This window comes from Dipodomys spectabilis, unplaced genomic scaffold, assembly GCF_019054845.1.
Source record: "Dipodomys spectabilis isolate Male_0828 unplaced genomic scaffold, ASM1905484v1 ptg000002l, whole genome shotgun sequence".
NCBI classification, from domain to species: domain Eukaryota; kingdom Metazoa; phylum Chordata; class Mammalia; order Rodentia; family Heteromyidae; genus Dipodomys; species Dipodomys spectabilis.
This window is the reverse complement of record NW_024870679.1, coordinates 19350303-19372400: the sequence shown is the minus strand read 5'-3', so window position 1 is coordinate 19372400 and position 22098 is coordinate 19350303. Positions and strand designations below refer to the sequence as shown.

Below are 22098 nucleotides of genomic sequence, written 5' to 3'. Positions count from 1 at the left end.
AGCAAAAGTGCCCCTTTTGGGGAGAGGAAAGGATAGTAGGGGAAAAACAAAGGAGGGGGTAACAATGCTCAATAGGAAATGTACTCATTACCTTACTCATGTAACTGTAATCCCACTGTATTGTATCTTTACAGCAAAAAAAAAAATAGTGCCTTTTTTAAATTCTGTAATGATATGTGTAGAAACAGTGCCCATATTTAATTCCAGGCTAAGTCAGTGTTGGGTAGTTTTGGTAATTGGCTCCGTGCCTTGCTCTGAGGTCGAAGCATTCCAATCATTTTATAGGTTCTCTCCACATCCCTTGCAGTACAATGAGAATACAAAGCTATTTGTAATTAAAAATGCTGCCACAAACTATTTCTGTGCATAAATACAACTCTGGACTACCACTTTTCAACCTTTTTCAATTTTTTCTTATTAAAACAAAAAGCTACACATCCATTCCTGATCTTAATCCACTGAAAAATTTATTTTGGGGTCAAGAAATAACAGGGCAACTTTCTTTGGATTGCAACAATGATAAATCTATTCTTCCTAGCTACAAAAAATTTAGAGGGAACTAGACTTTTTAAATGGAAGTTTAAAACTTAAATTCCCATGTAAGTGTTCATTCAAAGTTAAGATACTGCGTAGAAGAATGAAACAAGTCCATTTTAGTACACAAAATATTATTAAATCCCAAATCACATTATCTCTGGGTGCTAGTGAACTTACACCTGCAATTCTAGCCACTCAGGAGGCTGAGATCTGAGGATCACAGTTCAAAGCCAGCTAAGTCAGAAAAGTCCATGAGACTCTTATCTCAGATTACAATCACCATTGTCTAGTAATTTAAAGTTTATTGATTAACTTGGTGTGACTTAACAACTAAAAAGCCAGAAGTGGAAGTATGGCTGAAGTGGCACAGCATGAGCCTTGAGTAAAAAAGCTTAAAAAAAAAAATTGTAAGGTCCTCCTGGGTTCAAGCCCCAATACCACTACTAAAATAAAATAAAATAAATATCACGTTATCTGTGGGACTGCTGCATTCCACTAGACAGAATATATATACTTTATTGTGGCTCAGTGTGTTAGCTTTGGAGTTGGGCAAGAATGATTCTAGTTTCAAGTTGGGGCCAATTCCACTAGTTGGCCAGTTCCACTCTTCTGTAAACAGAAATAATAGCCACCCTAAAAGTTAAAAAACAAAAAACTAAAAATCCTAGCTTCTCAAACATGTATTACATGTCACATGACAAACTCCAGGATGTGGAAGTTATTGGTACCCATAGTTGCTTTGTGAAAACAGATTTTTGTCCATGTGGTTCACTCTGTTAACAGAGTAATGTGAACACCCTCATTCTCTCCACAGTATCAATCACATATCTCTAATTCACATTCTCCATGCTCAGTATATACCCCTCCTTTACAGTAAGCAGCTTCAGCTACTTTTTTGGAAAATTCAAACAAAAGAAAAATATTTCATGTGTTTTAGGTATATCTGAGATAACATGTCCCACTTAAATTTTCTGTAAACTGTACTGACATATAATTATAAGTATCTTGGACTGTAAAAGGAAATCTTTTTTCGTGCTTCCACAATAGAAAAACAAAGCCTTAGAAATAATTACAGAGGGAGCAAAAGGAGTGGTAGGTAGAGGACAGCTTACAAAATCTGAAAAATAGAAGTTGGAACTCTGTCTTAAAACAAAACAAAGCACAAAACCTGACAACCATTTGTTCAAGGCTGCCAAAACTTGAGATAAGCAAGCTGTCATGGGAAACAAATGTGAAAATATAAAGCCTTTTTCTGAGAAAGCAACTCCAACCAGGCCTGGCCAATCCATTTCTGAATCACTAATGACACCAGACCTGCTGGGTTTTCTTAACTTATAACAAGAGGTCTGAAGGACCGGAAGGAGTTCAGAGGCAATATTCTCTCTACGGCCAGTGACATTTTCAATATGGCCACACCTCTGCCCTCCTCCAAACCCTGCTAATCCTTCACCACCGTTTGGCTCTAACACAAACCCTTTCCAGACCTCAAAAGCCAGGGGTCAACATTCCTGATTCGTCATTCGAGTAGTGAGCCCAGAAGAAAAATCACTTGACCAAAACTCAAAAGCACAGATTCTGACACTGACTGTAACCTGGCTCTAGACCCTTTGGTCCATCACTGTTTATGTAGGTCTTGGCTTCCTTCTTTTAAAATAAGGATGGATCAGTTGGGAAGAGAGGGTCCCCAGTCTGAGATCCCCAAATTCCAGGAGTCCCTGAGGTTGTAATGAGAGATGAGGGGATAACTTTATTATTTCAGAATGTCAGATAACTAACCAGCTGCCTTACGGTAATTAAGACATCAGGTCCTTTGGCCTATACTCGTATTTCTCATGTGACACTAGATGCTATGTGATGACAGTTGTCACATCACAGGAAATCTGAGAACAAAAGTATTGGACCTGACACTGTTCTCAAAGCTGCACCTCAGAAAAATCATGATATTACTAAACACAACATCCAAAAAAACAAGGGCTGGGAAAATTATTTAATACCTAGTCATGCCATTTGCAGAAAAGACAAAATTGCTCCAGATTTGGACGTACATCCCATTAAGGGAACATACACAAATATAGTCCATTAAGGGAATATACACAAATACAGAATTTTCCAAGTCACAGGACACCAGTGACTACACTCTTCATGTTGCAAAGGTAAAGGTCCTATGTCCTCACCAAAGGCCCTCAACATTCATCTGCTTTCCATTAAAGAAAGGACCAAGTCATCAGCTGGTGGCTCACCCCTGTCATCCTAGCTACTCAAGAGGCTGAGATCTGAGGATCTAGGTTTGAAACAAATGTGTGTGACTTTTATCTTCAATTAACCAGTAAAAAGCTAGCTCTGGAGGCATGAGTCAAGTGGTTATGACACCATCCATTAGCAGGAAAAGCTGAGAGAGAGCTTAAGGACATGAGTTAAAGCCCCAGAAATAACACACATGGGGGCTGGGAAGGTGGCTCAGTGGTAGAGCGCTTGCCTTGCATGCCTGAGGCCCTGGGTTCGATTCCTCAGCACCACATAAGCAAAAAGAAAAAAGCCAGAAGTGGTGCTGTGGCTCAAGTGGTAGAGCGCTAGCCTTGAGCTGAAGAACTGAGGGACAGTGCCCAGGCCCAGAGTTCAGGCCCCATGACCAGACCCAAACACACACACACACACACACACACACACACACACATGTACATACTCATGCATACCCTACACACATGCACACATCCCACACACACAAAAATAAAGATTGGTCCACAATGTGATGATATAAGACACCACTAAGTACTTACACAAATTTACTATGTGCCAGACACCACCTGGTGAATCTAACACTTATTATTTTAATCTTCATAACAATCTCAACAATTACATTGTTATCCTCATGTTATGAATATTATCACTGAGGCCTAGAAAGCTTTAGAAACAGGACTAATAAATTTATATCAAGACTAATAAGTATCCTAACCTTTTTCCAAAAGCTGATATTCCTTCTCAAAGAGAAGTCTCTATAAACAGAAACAAGAATGACCCCAAGCAGAGCCTAAGGGAGTCTAGACCAGTGCTACAAGAACATTCCTTACAAGAGCTCATCTCTGTAGCCAATTTTAACACATTCACCTTTCATGGGAGCTCCTTTTTTAAATTCTGTTTGTGTGTCTAGGTAGTCAATACATCAACAGTGAGAAGGCAAAGATCATCAGTGCATCAACCAACTAATAGCCAACCACTTCTTTTTTTTTTTGGAGGGGGGTCTAGTCGTGGGGCCTGAACTCTGGGCCTGGGCACTGTCCCTCAGCTCTTCAGTTCAAGGCTAGCACTCTACCACTTGAGCCACAATGCCACTTCTGGCTTTTTTTTTCTGCTTATGTGGTGCTGAGGAATAGAACCCAGGGCCTCAAGCATGCAAGGCAAGCGCTCTACCACTGAGCCACCTTCCCAGCCCTGCCAACCACTTCTTATTCTGAAGATATAAAAGGTTCCTAGCAGGTTGGCTTTTCAAGAAGATACTTTGAGAAGTTAGTTTTTTTAGTTATTCATGTTACACAAAGCACATGTCTGCAATGAAGTAGAATGAGCAAGGATTATGGGGACAGGTCTGAATCTCAACTACGTCACAAAATGCATAATCCTGAGCATGATACAAGCCTCAGTTTCCCTATTTCCCTATTTCATAAGGTTGTTGTACACAAAGTACTATGAAATCTGAGGGATAAGGATCCAGACTATACCCCTCTAATGGATGACTCTCTCCAACACCCAAAGGTCAATGAGCTTACACTCTGTGGGCAATCCAGATAAGTACTTGGTCTACCACCCAAGGATAGTTGTGTGAATTAAATGAGGGAATATGATACGTGTAAGCTCCTAACAGAATGCCAGGTAGTAAAAGTTCAACAACTTTCTTAAAAGAAAAAAAAAAAGGTGACATAGAAGAAAATCCAGCCACAAGTTTAAGTCCCAGTTCTGTCATTTATTATTTAGGGATAGACATTGGTAAATCAATCATCTAGCTCCCTCACAGTTTCCCTTTCCAACCAAGTTTTTGTTCTATAAACTACAGGAAGCTATATTCAGGATAGTTGCTTATTTTACAAAAATAATAATTTTCACATTAATTGTACGTATTAGAGCCTTCCAAATACTGTCTGGATCTTTAAAATGGAAAAGTTGAAGCAGAGAAATGTTAAGCCCAGCAGGAAGGCTGATGGTTCCAGAAGTAGGATGGAAACCAAGTCTGGGCCAAAATAAATTCAGACCAGGACAAGGCCAAAAATCTAAAAAGAATTCAAAAAGAGAGTTGAAACTAAACCCCCACCAGCCTGGACTTTGAAGCAGCTTCAGGTACAGTTGAGACCTTTTGATGCACAATGGAAAATAAGCATTCTCTTCCTCCCAGAAACAGTACCAGACTTTAGGGTGAGAAAGAAATTCACTATTGCATCTCTTTTCCCATTCATAATTCAACTGTGGAGAATTGGGTTGAGAGCTGGCTGGCTCATTCCCATAATCCTAGCTAGTTAGGAGGCTAAGATATGAAGATCTGAGGATGGCATTTCAAAGCCACCCAGACAGGAAAGTCCATGTGACTCTTATATGCAATTAACCAACATATGCTGTGAGGAGAAAAAAGAAAAAGCTATATGACAGCACCCAGATCCTGAGTTCAAGCTCTAGCACTGTCATACTCACTACAAGCTAGTCTTCAGCTGGCTGGTCTTCTCTTAACTATTTCATTAAAAAAAAAAAAAAAAAAAACTTGCTCTGGGCTGGTGGCTCACGCCTATAATCGTAGCTACTTAGGAGGCTGAGATCTGAGAATCTTGGTCCAAAGCCAGTCCGGGCAGGAACATCCCTAAGACTCTTATCTCCAATTAACCACCAGAAAATCAGAAGTGGCACTGTGGCACAAGTGGTATTATGCTAGCCTTGGGCTGAAGAGTTCAGGGACAGCGCCCAGGCCCAGAGTTCAAGCCCCACAACTGACCAAAAAAAAAAAAAAAAACCTTGCAGTCCTTCAGAGAGGTTTCCTTCTTTGGCTGGTCAGAAATGTCTCATTTCCCAGGTTTCTTCATGCTAAATATGGGAATAGCTGGCAAACAACCAGCGCAGCAAATTCCAGTGGTACTTAAGAAAGCATTCATATTGCCTGAAATTACTCTGAACCAAACACTTGAGACGTGCAAGGCTTCAGCTCAAGCACTCAATGTCACAAGCAGTGGGAGCCTTAAGAACACAGAGCTTGGTGAAAAAAAAAGCAATCTATTTTTCTTTATTGCTTCATTCATCAGCAACAACACTGATCTCCACCCACAGCGCACACACTGCAGAGAGCAGAGGAGGCTGGAGGGAGAAATGGAAGAAACAGGTGGTGTCGGTGGGGTGCCAAAACAACAGGCTGCGTCAGAGAGCTGGGCCCCACAACTAATCGATTTGATGAGGCAAGGGGGAGAGAATCATAGTCAACCTGTTGTCTGACTCAACTGACTGGCTAGACCATGGTCCAGGCTTATCAATTAGGTCAAAATACCAAATTCAGCGGTGATGCCAGACAAAGTATCAGTAGCAGCAACAGGTTGTTATATGCTTCATAAAAAGAATCTTGGCACCAATTGCTCACACCTGTAATCCTAGCTACTCGGGAGATTGAGATCTGAGGACTGAGGTTCAAAGCCAGCTCAGGAAAGAAAGTCCACAAGACTCTTAACCTCCAGTGAACTCCCCCATCCACCCGAAAAAAAAGGCAAAGGCAGAGCTATGGTTCAAGTAGTGAAGCACTAGCTTTGAGCACAAAATCTCAGGAACAGCACCCAGGCCCTGGGTTCAAGCCCCAGAACTGGCACACACAAATAATATTGCCTATCCAAGAAAAAAGACAGTAGCAGATTACGTCTCATCCAACCAAAATCATAAATTTGGCTACAAAATTCAGTTTTCCTCCAACATCTTTTTTGTTCAATTTTAAAGTAAATTTATATTTCCTGGATATATATAACAAACAGCAAATTGCTTTATAATAGTCAGATAGGATTTTTTTTTTTTTTGCCATTTGAGACTTGAAGTCAGGGCCTGGGCACTGTACCTGAGCTGCTTTTTGCTCAAGGCAGTATTACTGTAATCAAAGCAAACTGAGCTGAAGGTACTTTTACCACTTATCAAATAGTTGATACCAATAGCTGGGTCACTGGCCAGCTCTCATTCAGCTCATGGAAGTATATTTGAGCAAAGTAAACAAAAAGGAATATGGTAAAGTGTATAAAATAATTAAACTTCTGGGAGTTTGTACTAGAAAATAAATATTTCCACTAAAATTTATGAACAAGTGTGCTCTGTTCACTACAGCATTATGACAATATGGAAACTAGAAATTAAGGCTAGATTTCAGTTTAAAGCTAAGTATAGTGTATCCTTAAGGCAAAAGAATATGCACCCTGTGAAACTATACTTTCTCTTTCTCTCTCTCTCTCTCTCTCTGTCTTTTTGGTGCCAGTCCTGGGGCTTGAATTCAGGAAGGTGAGATCTGAGGAAAGTCTGTGAGACTTTTATCTCCAATGAGCTGAAGAGTGCAGGGACAGTGCCCGGCTAATTGAGGTTTTAACATGAGATTTTAACACATTTACTTTTTGTACTTTTAAAAATTATTTTTGGCTGGGCGCAGGTGGCTCACGCCTGTAATCCTAGCTACTCAGGAGGCTGAGATCTGAGGATCGCGGTTCAAAGCCAGCCTGGGCAGGAAAGTCCATGAGTCTCTTATCTCCAATAAACCACTAGAAAACCAGAAATGGCGCTCTGGCTCAAGCGGTAGAGCACTTGCCTTGAGCTGAAGAGCACAAGGGCAGAGCCCAAGCCCAGAGTTCAAGCCCCACGACCAACAAAAAAAAAGATCTCAATTAAACTAATACGGAGGAGGGGCAGAACCTACCAGGAATGTGTTAAAATTCTGTTTGGGTTGGAGCTGATGGGATTTATCAAAGATGTTAATTTTATGTTTTCCCATTTTGTTTTGTCTTAAAATATTTTTTCCCAGCTTTTAAACATCACTCTATTGATTTAGTAATTTCTCTTCTGGAAATCTAGCTTATTGGGAAAACCCTAAAGAGGGAAATTCCTTTCTGTATGAAGATAAAAACATTTACATGGGAGAATCTAGAAACAACCAAATATGCAACCAAAGGAGAACGGTCAAAGACAAGGTAAATCTATTAATTAGAATATTATTTTAATCACAGGTCACTGGTGGCTCACACCTGAAATTCTAGCTACTCAGGAAGATGAGATCTGAGGATCACAGTTTGAAGCCAGCCTGGACAGGAAAGTCCATGAGACTCTTATCTCCAATAAACTACTCAGAAAAGGATAGAAGTAGTGCTGTGGCTCAAGTGGTCGAGCACTAGACTTGAGCAAAAGATGCTCAGGAACAATGCCCAGGCCCTAAATTCAAGCCCCCGATGGGATAGATATATAATATGATTATCTATAATATATAATATGTATCAAATATAATTTAACCATTAAATTTCATTTTTGAAAAAAACTTAAAATATGAAAAAATATTTATAAACATCAAAAATAATGAGAAAACTGTATGTAAATTAATGACTTTTTTAAAATCTCAGGGTAGAAAAAAATCTATCTAGCTATCTATATATATATCTATATATATTCAAAAATACTAACAGGTGTATAACTATATTTTTCATATACTTTTCTAGATTTTTTGCAAACACTGATTTTTCAGTCTCATACACATTTAAAAAAATCTTGTAAAGATGCCAGAGAAAGTCAGCAAGGCATAAAGAATTAATTATGTGTAAACACAAGAAATAATTCTGTTGCTATATAAACCTACCTGGAACTGTTACAATGTTTGTTTTTAGTGACAACTATTTTTCTTAAATGTCTTAGAAAGTATAAGGTAGCTGAGTCACTCTAACTAAATTGTTTGGCTTCAAATAGTAATAAAATGACAAAGACTTACATAACTCATAGCATACTCTTGTTTAAAAATTCTCATAAAGACTAGGAAAGTGTTTTCAATGTTGTAATAAAGTAAAAAACCTTAATGTATCCAATTAACAGAGCTAGCAAATGAATAGACATTCATATCAAAGGAAAGCACATAGAAACTAATAATAAAAATATATATTTCCTCAAACTTCAATCAGATCTGACACTTTCTAAACAAACACATCTGAAGGGAGGGGGAAAAAGTAACTACAGGCACTTTGCCTCACACCTGTAATCCTGGCTACTCAGGAGGTCGAGATCTGAGGATCATGTTTGAAGCCTAGGCAGGAAAGACTATGAGGCTCTTAACTCCAATTAACCACCAAAATGCAGGAAGTAGCCAGGTGAGGGTGGTTATTCAGGAGGCTGAGATCTACAGAGCAAGGTACAAAGGCAGCCCAAGCAGGAAAGTCAGTGAGACTCTAATTTCCAATTAACCACCAAAAAAAGACAGAAGTAGAGCTATGACTAGCATTGATCAAAAAAAACTTAGGGACAGTGCCCAGGCCCTGAGTTCAAGCTCTACTACTGGCAGAAGAAAGAAGAAAAGAAAAAAAAGGAGGAAGGGAAAATGGAGGAGGAGTGAAAGAAGGAAGAAGAGGCAGGAGGAAGAGGTTGGAGGAGGAGTAAACACTACACCACCACCAATTTTTTTTTTTTTTTTTTTGTCAGTCGAGGGGCTTGAACTCTGGGCCTGAGTGCTGTCCCTCAGCTCTTCAGCTCAATGCTAAGGCTCTACCACTTGAGCTACAGCGCCACTTCCGGTTTTCTGGTGGTTTGTTGGAGATAAGAGTTTCACAGACTTTTCTGCCTGGGGTGGCTTTGAACCTTGATACTCAGATCTCAGCCTCCTGAGTAGCTAGGATTACAGGCGTGAACCACCGGTGCCTGGCACCACCACCAATTTTTAAATGCACCTGTGAGGGGTGAGGTCAATTGACACATACTGTAAACATATGTGAAAATGTAACAATGAATTCCCTCTCTGTATCACTAATGTAAGCTAATAAAAAAAATTACTCCTGCCTTCAAACAAGGCAGTATACTTTAGAATGTAACCACAACTTCTTGCTTAACACCTTATTCAGTCGGTAAAGTTATATTTTAAAGGGATGCTATTTGTTAAATGAAGACATATTATTAAGGAAAAAATATCTGACTCCAATCAAAATACTACCATGTTTTCCTTACTTCACAAGACTTCATACAAATAAACATATATGGGTGGGAGAACTACTCTTAACCCAGAAACAGGTTCTGCAACACCACAGACCCAACCTGTCTTTGTGTGGCAAATGAGTCCATCTTGGCATGGTATCTGGCTGATCAACTAAAGAGCCCAGAGTTACTGCTTGTCTGCCAATAAGTGGCAAAAGGAACCAATTTGGAGACTAGAAACTGCCCTGGATAAGTCTCCAGGGTTTGCCTATGTATGCTTCAGTTCAATGGGAGAACAGACCCAGGCCCCTATTTCCTGACAGGAAGACCAAAGGCACCACCAACGGCCATGGTAATTGGCCTGCCATTCAACCAGGGCAAGGGATGGTATCAGGACACCCAAGAGCTTGTTCAATCATATCTGGTAATGCACAAGCATTTGAAAAGCTGGTAGGACAGGGTTTTGCCAAGGCAAGTACAGAAGTGTGATTAATCAATGCCACCAGGCAACCACTCTGGGTGTGTCTGTCCTATATTCAGTCATTGCCTCCTGCATGTGGAGTTTCCTCAGCCCTGCCACAGACAACTGGGTCTTCCAAAGAACATGGTTCCACCTTAACTTGCCCTAGATCCTCCTGCCATCCAGGACTGAGGACACAGCTCTCTGCCTGGCCATATCCCAGCAATAAACACCATAACATTTGCTAAATGTGTATTTATACCTCTACTGGACAAAGCAGTCTTTGTTGTTGTTCCACCTCCCCCCCCCCCAGTCAAGTTTTGCTACTTCTAAATTACAACAGAAAAAGAGGAAAATGGCTGAAAGTGCCTAACAGTAGAGAAGCCCAGAAGGGTGAGCTAGGGTTGCAGTTCTCTGGTGGTGTCAGGACCTTGAGTTCATCACTCCCCAAAATTCTACAGCTCCTGGTTACCCAGACTGTGGGGAACTGCTCTAAAGAGTGAAGGTAAGTGATAAATGTCTTCTTCATATTCCTATGTGCCCATCTGTCTTGTCACCAAGATGACGTCAGCTCCTGTGGGCAGAATCACACCTTCAAATTGCCCAATGTTTCCCATCCACCTCAAGATCAGAATACTCTGCCTCCCTCTGACATAAGAAGCACACATTAAATGTGCCAGCATGACACAATCCCTGCCCACCAGGAAGATGGCAGAGCAAAGATGGTCAATCTGACAACCAACAGTTAGAAATCCCATCAGAGAATTATGCAAAACTGTACTTATTTACATAACCAATTAACCAATACGGTAATGCTTGTCTTTGCTCACATGACTCTTAACATTTGGACTTGCTTTCTTAGTTTCATTCTTTTTATATATGTTTTGGTTTGGTTTGTTGTTGTTTTTGCCAGTCCGGGGCTTGAACTCAAGACCTGGGCACTGTCCCTAAGCTTCTTTTTCCTCAAGGCTAGTACTCTACCACTTGAGCCACAGTGCCACTTCTAGCTTGCTGATGGCTAACTGGAAAGAAGAGTCACATGAACTTTCCTGCCCAAGCTGGTTTTGAACCTCGATCCTCAGCTCTCAGCCTCCTGAGTAGCAAAGAGTATAGGTGTGATCCACCAGCACCCAGTCTATTTTTTTTTAATGCGTATGTATGTGTTTTGGGGGGAAAGCTTGAATTCAGGGTCCTGGTGCTCTCAGCTTCTTCACTCAAGACTAGTGCTCTCCCACTTGAGCCACACCTCCACTTCTGGCTTTTGCTGGCTTAATAGATGATAATAGTCTCTCAGATTTATCTGCCTAGACTAGCTTTGAGATCCTCAAATCTCAGTCTCCCAAGCAGCTAGGATTACAGGCATGAGCCACCACCATATGGTTTTGTTTTTCCTCTTCTTTTAAGACTACAAAATATTTTCAACACACAGCTAAAATTGCCCTCTAGAAGAGGGTTGGAGGGGGCAGATTAACAGAAAGCACACTCCTACCAGAGAACACGAGGAATTTGTCCAGACTAAGCCTAGAAGCAAAACTTTCACATCTGAAGCCACCTTCCTTGTCCCAAAGACAGTAATACCAAGTGTCTTTGTAAAAGTTATCCTGGGTTCCAACAGTTTTGTTCTGTTCTCAGGGGCCTTAGAGTCCTTCGTCTTCATTCTATCCACTGCAATCACCCAATCCCCCAAAAGCAGGACTGGATGAAATGAGGGACTTTGCATCTTTTCAGAGATGATCTGAGGATCATCTCTGCCATCAGGCCTGCATTCTTGTGTCCGTTCTTGAGTGAACAAAACAGATGACTTCAAAGCAAGCAGCATTCACAAGGGATGAAGCAAGCTTTCCTTACTGGACACTAAAATGACAGTGCAAGTTCCAGCCATCCTGGCACCTCAGGTGGCACTCTTATGGGGAAAAAACACTTCTGCCAAAGAGCAACATTACACAAACATCAGTCGTGTGTGTGTGTGTGTGTGTGTGTGTGTGTGTGTGTGTGTGTGTGTATGCATGCACACATGTACTGGGGCTTGAATTCAGGGCATTTCCATTCAAAGTTGGCAATCTACCACTAGAGTCAGAGCTCCACTTCTGGCTTTTTAGTGATTTACTAGCGATAAGAGTCTCACAGATTTTCCTGTCCTCACTGGCTTCAAACTGTGATCCTCAGATCTCAACCTCCTGAGTGGCTTAAAATGCAGGAATGAGCCATTCATGACCTGCTGAATTTTAAAAGCTCCTTGCCACTCCATGAGACTACAAAGTGAAAAGTTTCAATCATTCATTAAGTAATAAAAAAGAACAGGGGGCTGGGAGGGTGGCTCAGTGCTAGAGCACTTGCCTTGCATGCATGAGGCCCTGGGTTCAATTCCTCAGCACCACATAAGCAGGAGAAAAAAAAAGCCGGAAGTGGTGCTATGGCTCAAGTGGTAGAGTGCTAGCCTTGAGCTGAAGAGCTGAGGGACAGTGCCCAGGCCCAGAGTTCAGGCCCCATGACCAGACCCTAAATAAATAAATAAATATAAAAAAAAAAAAAGAACAGTATAAAGCCAGGCATAGTGAGTGGCACATGCCTATAATCCCAGCACTAGAGAGGCTGAGGAAAGTGGATCCTGTGCTTAAGGATAGTCTCAGTTACAAAGGGAGATCTTGTCAGGTGCCCGTGGCTCAGGCCTGTAATCCTAGTTACTCAGGAGGCTGAGATCTGAGAATTACGGTTTAAAGCCAGCCCAGTTCAAAGCCAGCCCAGGCAGAAAAGTCCCTGTGAGACTCTCATCTCCAATAAATGACTCAAAAAAGCTGAAAGTGGCACTGTGGCTCAACTGGTACAGTGCTAGCCTTGAGCGCAAAGAGGCTCAGGGACAGTGCCCAGACCCTGAGTTCAAGCCCCAGGACTGGCAAAACAAAACAAAACAACAATGTCTTGTTGCAGAGAAATCTCACATACCATGTGACTATCTCAAGTGCATTGCCTAGATCTCTTAGCCTACATCAAGTTTGTAATATCCAGCTTAAGATAAGAAATTTCAAAAAGATCATCAAAACATAAACCTAGTTGCCATTGAGATAAAAGAAACCACTATTCCAAATGACTAAATTATACTAAGGTAACTGAAAAAAATAAAATCGTTGGCCTATGGTACAGGAAGCAGCAGCAAAGTGAAGGCAGGGGGTAAATACCAGGGCTTTGAAGTCAGATTCCAAAGTCAAAGTGACCTTTACAAATAGCAGAAGGAAGTAAGAGAGAGGAAGAGGAAGAGGAAGGAAGAAAGGAAGGAAGGAGGGAGGGAGGGAGGGAGGGAGAAAGGAAGGGGAGGAGGGAGGGAGGGAGGACAGAGAAAACTCAACAAGTCAAAATGACAAGCTTAAATAAAACATCTGGGGAAGGGGAAAAATTGGTTTTTCCCCCAAACGAAAGGTAAGAAATAAATTGCAGTTACTATTTAAAAACTGTTCAGGAGTACTATAGTAGTCCAGAATAAGAAAATGACTAAAAGTAATAGTTCAACTTAACAAATATGTAAAGTGATTACCAGATGCCAAAGCAGTATGCCAGGTACAGGAGTATTAGAACAAATATATAAATGAAAAGAGACAATTGGTTTCCTCAAGTACACATTAACAATACATACTTGAGGATGTTCTGTTTTAGGTACATGAGCTCATTTGTATGGAAGCAGTGTGGAGACCAGATGAGGCCGTGAACCTGAGGACCACAGACAAGAAACTCTAGTCTCAACTCTAATGGGCTGTGACCTTAGCCAAAGTACATGAGAAAATGGAGGCTGGAAACGGGACCTATTGTACATGGGAACCATGCCAATTAGTAATAGACCTAGAGGAGAATTCTGGTCTTTCCAAAATAAGAGTGACAAAGAAAAAAAGTAGAGTAAGAATGAAAATCTTTTGGTTTCAAGTAATTTACAGAGAAAATGAAGCCAGGAAGAGAAGAGTTTGAAAAGGACAGGAAAAATATAAAATAGGTCATATCAAAAGCCCTTCTAAAGAGATGATGGAGACACACTGTGACCAGATGAACAAAATGACATTATATTCTATAGCTTTTATTTTAGCCATTTCTAAATTACTTAAGAACTAAACGCCAGAATGGCTGGTTCATTATGGAAATTATTAAAATCTACAAGCAATGGTCCCATATATCACCTGAAGGCAGATAAATGGAATTAACTTGGAGTTCCAAAGAGATTGCTTTATGAAAATCACTTATAAACTTTTTTTAAAAATACAGAAGCCCCAGCCCACTCTATCAGAATCCCCGGGTGCTGAGTGCCCAGGGTCACTCCGATGACTCTGATGCAGCCAGAACACATTGGTTCTACCACTGACGGACTAGGGAACAGAATCGCTAGGAATGGCAGCAGAGAGTGGGAACTCAATCAATGCAAATTGTGTGGGCAAAACAGAATTTCTGTGGGTGTGATATTTTTAAAATGTATTATAAGGTTTCTCTGAAGCATTAGAGCATAGCCAGCGAATTTAGACATTCTTTAAAGGTCCTGAAGTCAGCAAAGACAATTCGGGCAAACCAAACTTTGATCCTCTTTGACCTAAGAAACCTTCAGAAGCCACAGTATGGAAATAGGGTTGCCAGCAAGAAATGACTAATTTTTTTTTAAATCAAAACACAGGGGGGACAAAGGAGACTACAAATAATTACTTTTCAAATCCCTCCAAAAAGAGAATAAACAATAATACAGAAAGAAAAAGGGACCATAGTTTTAGGGAAAATTTTATCTCCACCTAAAAACAACTCTGTGTGTGTGTGTGTGTGTGTGTGTGTGTGTGTGTGTGTGTGTGTGTGTGTGTGTGTGTGTGTGTGTGTGTGTGTGTGTGTGTGTGTGTGTGTGTGTGTGTGTGTGTGTAAAGAAATAGAAGAATTCTGTAGAGAGATGATCTGGGACACAGCAAAAATAGAAAAAACTTCCCATTACAAAGCAAAGGAAAACAAGGAACACAGGGTGGTCCTGGATACCTGTTTAGAAAGCCAGACAGATGGGTGACAGCTTTTTGCCTTAGGAACTTGGTGATGTTTAAATTAACAGTTGGCCACAAGCCAAGCACATTAACATTCAAATGTTTGGTAAGGTGTGTTATAATTGGTACCTAGGCAAAACACAATCATAATAAATGAAGAGGATTCACTCTGGACTCTGGGAAGATATAAAATTTGTACCAAGAAACAGACTTTTTAATCTCTTCTATTACAATAGCTTAGAATATCTGTTTAAGAATTGACTTATGTAAATCCTATCCTTAGCCACTCAGCCTGATTCCCTTGAAAGCTGTTCAGCAGTAGCAGTCTATCAGCAGAGCCTAAGTATGAAGAAGTTCCATGCTCTGGACACTGACAATGAAGGAAGTCCTCCTTGCTAGTCATCCTGTTTCTCACACTAGTCTTAACACTTTTAGCAAATAACCTTACAAACATGTTCATTATTTCCTACAATCCTCTAAAATAGTTTAAGATTTTAGTCCTAGTGAGAAAACTATGGGTCATGGAAACTAATTTGCTAAATAAAACAACTTTAACTTGTTAAACTAAAAAAAAAGACAAAAATACCATATGTTTTTATTAAGTATTTCAGAAAAGGCAATTTTGCTTCATCAAGACACTGCTTCTTGACCCACTTCTGACTGAAATTGTTAGGAACCTAGCAGTATATAAAAGTTGAACTTTCCAAGAAGTATGTGGCTGGTACTGAACAAATCAGTACTGTTTTCAGGTGATAAATAACCCAGTTCCCATTTAAACATCTGTGATTGTCAAGCCAGCTGCCTATTAACAGTGAACAAAGACCATATTTTTCTGACGCTCATTTTCTTGGGAAAGAGCTGAGATTGATGTACTAGGTTTTTTTTTTCACTTTTCTGTCTTTGTAAAAGTAACATCTTCCTGCAAAAAAGGGGCACCTTTCAATTCAACCAACATGCAGAAGACACAATTCCACTGGAAGCTCAGGGTTCCGAAAGAATAACACACAGCCTCTTCTCTGAAAGAACTTTCTGAACACCTTTCGAAAAGTGCCATGGACTTAATATACATTCTACAATTTATCCTACTAATTAACCCACGCATTTTATTGGTGGGTTCATATAGCAAGTTTTGAATCCAGGATTACATAGCAGCGCTCCCAAATCCCAAGTAAGCTCTTTCCACTAAACATGGGGGGGGGTGGGGGGGGACGCCTAGACTCTACAAGTGTGGATGGAGTGGATAAATCATGATTCGTGATTCGATTTCCTTAACTTGCTTACAACGTGTTACACAGATCCTGAGGGCTCTCTAACCATAAAGAGAGCTTTCTAAAGCAAACCTTCGGAATCCACAGATCTACTTTTCCTCGCAGGGCCCAGCCCCACCCCCATCCATGCCAAAAGAGCAGCCAAAAAAAAAAAAAAAAGCTGCCGCCAGGTCGGAGGAGTTGGTGATCGTCACACCACATTCCTGGGTCTGGACACAGCCTGGAACAGCAGCCCGGCTCCGCGCCTCGGAAAGAATAACAGCAGTCGAGATGTTTTCAATCATGTGGCTGGCCCAGCAAGCGGCCACACCAGTTCCCCCACCCACCCCTGCCTCCACCTCCCGAAGCCGCGGGCCCCACGCCCGACTCTCTCCTCACACACCCACGGACTCCTCGGGACCCCCCTCCGGCCCTCGGGGCCCCGGGAGGGGGGGGTGTGTCAGGACCCCGGCCCCCGCCCGACCAAACCCAGCGAGCCGCACCACCCTCCCGCTTCCTCGGGCACGGCCGCGCGTGGCTTGGCTGCGGGGCCGCCCCCCCCCACGTCTCCTCCACGCCGGCCCTCAGCGCTCCAGATCTCCCCGCCGATTCCCCCCGCTCCGACCCAGCCCACGCGGGACCCCCGGGGCCCCCGCCGCCTGTGTCCCCCCCCCACCCCCGCCGCCCAAGGCGGCGACCGCCAGAGGCGCGCAGCGCGGCCTCGCTCGGGGGGCCGGGGCGGAGCGCGCAGGAGCGGCGGGCAGCCCGGGGCGGGGGGCGGGGGGCGGCCCGCCGCGACCCGGGCCCCACACACACTCGGCGCGGGCGGCGGACCGAGGACCGCGGGCGGCCGAACGGTCGCCTCAGGTGGCCGGGGCGAAGCGAGGGGGAGCCGGGCGAAGCGAGGGGACGGAGCCCCCCACACACACCCCGGCCCGACACTCACCACGCGCGGGGTCGGCGCGGCACAGACACAGCGCCAGCAGCGCCCACAGCGGAGCGGGGCGCAGCGCGGGCATCTTCTCGGTCGCCTCCTCCAGCGTCGCCGCCGCCGCCGCCGCCGGGGCAGATCCACATGAGGAGGGGGGTCCCAACCCGGGGTCCCCCCAACCCTCCCGCTCTGTCCGCTCCTCCTCCGGGTGCTTCAGCTCACGGCCACGCGCTACGTTCCGCAGCTCGAGTTTGAATGCGTCGGCGGCGCCCCAAACCCACGAGTCAGCCGCTCCCCGGCACCGCCTCAGCCGCCGCCCGAAGTTTGGCTGAAACTTTCTTCGCGGTGCAGCGACTCAGCCTCGTGTGTCCTTCCGCCCCTGCCGCCTCCTCCCACCGCGAGGCCACGCCCCCTGCCGCGGCCGTCCTCCCACCGCGAGGCCACGCCCCCCTGGCCGCCACAGCCCGGCCTCGCGCCTGGGGCACCCAGGGGTTTCCCGCAGGAAGAAGCGCCGGCCGGGCTCCGCGCGGAGGGATCTACTGCGAGGTCCTCCCGTGGTCCTCCCTTCGTCCTCCCCCACGCGCGGAGCCGGGTCAGCGCCGAGCGAGCGTCGGCTGCGCCGAGCATCCCGGGGCGGGGGGAGGGAGCGCGGGCGGGTGAAGGGGCTCGGAGCATCGGACCCCGGGGTCGACCGGACGGTGACCTGGCACTGAGGGGCGGACCTCCTGCCCCCCACGCACCCGCCGGCCCTTGCTCCCCTGCTCTCTGGAGGAATGCGGAGAGGAGACCCCGGGGCTGTCAGAGAAGGAAATGGGGGCAGAGGCGCCAGGGTGCATTTCAACCCCTGTCACCATTCATTCATTCATTCATTCATCAGTTCGCTTAGTAAAAAGGGACAGAGGAATCATGAATAATGTATGCAATATTTGTAAAAATGAACTGTGTCAGGGACAGGAGGCTCACGCCTGTAATCCTACCCTACTCAGAAGTCTGAGATCTGAAGAAGACAGTCCAAAGCCAGCCCGGACCAAAAAAAGAATCTTGTGAGACTCTTATCTCCAATTAGCCAGTAAAACCAACCAAAACAAAAATCTAGAAGTGGAGGTGTAAGCTGAAGTGGTCGAGAACCAGCCTTGAGAGAGGGGGGAAAAAAGACCAAGTTAAAGTTGCAGGTCCTGAGTTCAAGTCCCAGTACTGGCACAAAATAACAAAGTAAAATAAAATTTAATGCAGTAATTGAAAGTATATATCAATAAGGATACAAGTTGAAAACAAGAGGATAGTAAAAAGAAATCGGTTGCAGAAAACAAGTCTTCCATTTCAGACTCTGTACCTTCTGTTCTCTGGGCATACAGTGACTCTAAGGGTCCCCTTCTCTCCTCCTCTTGATGAACTTCCAGTCATGATGCATCCTTCAGTCCTAAAAATGCTTTGCCAACACTGTAGCGAATTCTCAACCCTAATAGCCCTCTCCACTGTACTTCTTTATCTCACCCCAATGCTACTTTTCACACAGGACTGTTTGCATCTGCCCAACTAGATAAAGTATAAGAAAGGACCTTAGCCTTCTTCACCTAGTGTCAAATGCACAATAAATGTTAAAGGAGAATGCATCATTACAACCAATGCAAGTGAGTGTGAGTACAAGGCTAGGATCTAATCAGCACGCAAGATAAGCAAGTGCTATACTGAATGTAGTAGAAAGTTTAAGAAAGTTTTCAAAAATCATGTAATCAAGATCAATGGCACCAGGTTTATTGCTGGACTGTTACCAGTCTGATCTTGACTCATTAAAGATAGCTCTTCCTGAGTTGCCATATAGAAATGTTATAATTCACTTGTAGAGATCAGATTTGTCACTATTAAAGTATATTCAGCTGGACTCTGGTGGCTCACTCCTATAATCCTAGATACCCAAAAGTCTGAGATCTGAAGATGGATGCCAGCCCAGACAGACACATCCAAGAGACTGGTGATCTACCACTTGAGCCACTTCTGACTTTTCACTGGTTCATTGGAGATAAGAGTCTCATGGACATTCCTGCTTGGGCTGGCCTCCAACCATGATCCTCAGCCTCCTGATTAGCTAGGATTTTAAGTACAGCACCTAACTTTCACATTTCGTTTGCATATATATATATATATATATATATATGTATGTATGTATGTATATCTAGCATATATATATGTATCATATATATGTATTATTGTAGAGGGGTTACAGTTGCGAGTCGGGTCATGAGTACAATTCTTTCTGAACCGTGTCTCCCCTTCCCTAGCACTCTCCTAGTTTTTCTCTCCCATCCCCACCTAAAAGATGTATGTCTAGTGAGTATTCCTGTTGTGTTTCTTCACACTTTGTTCCACCTTTTCTGTGCCCTCTCAAATCACATTTATTGTAACCTAATCCAGGCAGAGAGAGTGCCTGGCAGAGAGACATACAGACAGCAGAAATCAGCATATGACCCCGAAGCAGAAGGTAAGAATTTCATCAAGAGCTGTGGGAGTGCAGGAGAGAGAGGCACAGCTCCTGAACTAGTCCTGCCTGGAAAAAGACAGCCGCCAGGACCTTGAGGCATAATGATGCTGTTTCCAGATATAGGATTTAAAACTGAAGGAAAAGGAGGTTTGATAGAGAAGATAAGTAGGCCAGCTATCAGTGGAGCAGCCAGGGGGAACTGAGTTGGCTGTTGTCTTGCCTTAAGGAAAGTTAGGTGTGGCCTAACGGATTAGCAGAGTGCAGTTACACTCTTGCACTTGGCCCCTTCCCAGATTTAGCCTAAATTCCACCATACACATCTTCTTCCTAGATCCTTATCAGAAGCCAGACTAGTTGATGGCTAAAACTTGAGTAGCAACTAGGCACCTGTGGCTCACGCCTACAATCCTAGCTATTCTGGAGGCTGAGATCTGAGGATTGAGATTCAAAGCCAGCCCAGGCATTGCCGTCCAAGAGACTCTTTTCTCCAATTAACCATTAAAAAGCCAGACATTCACATAAACAAGCCAAGCAAGAGTATGCAGCCTTTGAGCTGAGAATGTGGCTTAGTGGTAGAGTGCTTGCCTAATATGCATGAAGCCCTGGGTTCCATTCCTCAGTGCCACATACACAGAAAAGGCAGGACGTGGTGCTGTGGCTCAAGTGGTAGAGTGCTAGCCTTAACCAAAAGAAGCCCAGGAACAGGGCCTAGACTCTGAGTTCAAACCCCATGATTGGCAGGAGGTTGGGAGGAAAGTATGTAGGCCTGAGTTCAAGCCCTAGTACCAGCACATACACAGAACAAAAGAACATTCTTCAAGTAAGGAGGAATATCCATGTCCATATGAGTCAAGGAGAGAAGCAAGACTGGAAGAATGACTGAGGGTCTTGGAGAATCCCAGCGCTCCCAGTAGACACTATAGTGAAGGTGAGGCTGGGCAGGCAGAGTCTGAACATGAAGTGATCCTCCGGTCTCCCCACCATGCAACCCAGGCATCCAAGATGGTGAAACAGGGTGTTTAAGAAAGGGAAAATTCAAAATTATATATTATATATATCATGCCTTGCATTCAGGTAGTACTTTAGACTTTCTGAAACCTCTTTTAAGTACATTATCTCATTTGATCCTCAAAGCAATCGTGGGAAATAGGCAGGCTAGTCATTAATATCCCCATTTCACAGATGAAGAACCTGAGATAAAGTATTTGGTCCAAGGTTAAATAATAATTAGTGACAAAGCTGAGACCAATGTGTGTTTGCGTGTGTGTGTGTGTGTGTGTACCAGTACTAGAGTTTGAACTCAAGGCCTCACACTCTTGCTTGGCACATTTGCTCCAGACCACCACTCTACCGCTAGAGCTACACCTCCACTTCCAGTTCCAATTAATTGGAGATAAAAGTCTCCAGGATTTGTCTGTCCTCATTGGGTTCAAACTGAGATCCTCAGATCTCAGCCTTCTAAGTAGCTAGGATCAAAGGCATGAGCCACCAGCACCCAGCTTGGGTTAGTTGACTTTAGACTTTGCCAGCCTACTCTTGGAGGAGGGTGCGGTGGCTCTCGCCTGTAATCCTAGCTACTCAGGAGGCTGAGATCTGAGGATCGCAGTTCAAAGCCAGCCCAGGCAGGAAAGTCCGTGAAACTCTTTTCTCCAGTTAACCACCAGAAAACTGGAAGTGGCGCTGTGACTCAAGTGGTAGAGCACTAGCCTTGAGCTGAAGAGCTCAGGGACAGCACCCAGACCCAGAGTTCAAGCCCCATGAACAAAAAGAGCCTATTCTTTACCCAGCATGTACCAGACAGATGTAAATACAGATGTAAATCAGACCTCATCCTGCTCTCTGAAGACAGCATTGAGGGAAGACAAATAGTAGAATTACAACAGAGAAGAAAACAAAGGGCCCTTGGAAAACACAGAGCACTGTGATGAATGTCAAGGCCGATGCAGTGTCTCATGTCTCCAGCTTGTAGATATGAACTAAGGTAGCCAACATAGCCCATTAGAAACAGCATGAAACAAAAGCCTCCCTTAGTCATGTTTATAAACCCCACAGGAGCTGGTTCTTTACCTTGAATAGAACAAATGACCCACATTTGGTAGTCCTGGCACTAAAGAGGCTAAGTCAGAAGGGCCACGAATTCAAGGCCAGCCTGGGCTACATAGCCAGAGTCTCTCTCTCTTACCAAAAAAAAAAAAAAAAAGTTCTACTCAGTTCAGCCAAGCTCAGAACAAGTTCTTGAAGACAGGAGTCAACCTTGATATTCCAATTAGTTCTTCCATCCAAGCACTAAATGGGCTGGACCC

General features: G+C 43.6%; 1 protein-coding gene across 1 annotated transcript in view; it reads right to left on the bottom strand.

Annotated features, from left to right (window-relative positions):
* Notch2 (notch receptor 2) overlaps positions 1-17680 on the bottom strand; it is a 147375-nt gene extending 129695 nt beyond the window's left edge. Inside the window, 1 exon segment of the mRNA XM_042675185.1 lies at positions 17332-17680. Within this exon segment, the coding sequence (XP_042531119.1) occupies positions 17332-17404 (73 nt within the window). The 5' untranslated portion in view covers positions 17405-17680.
* Positions 17681-22098: the final 4418 nt, after the last annotated feature.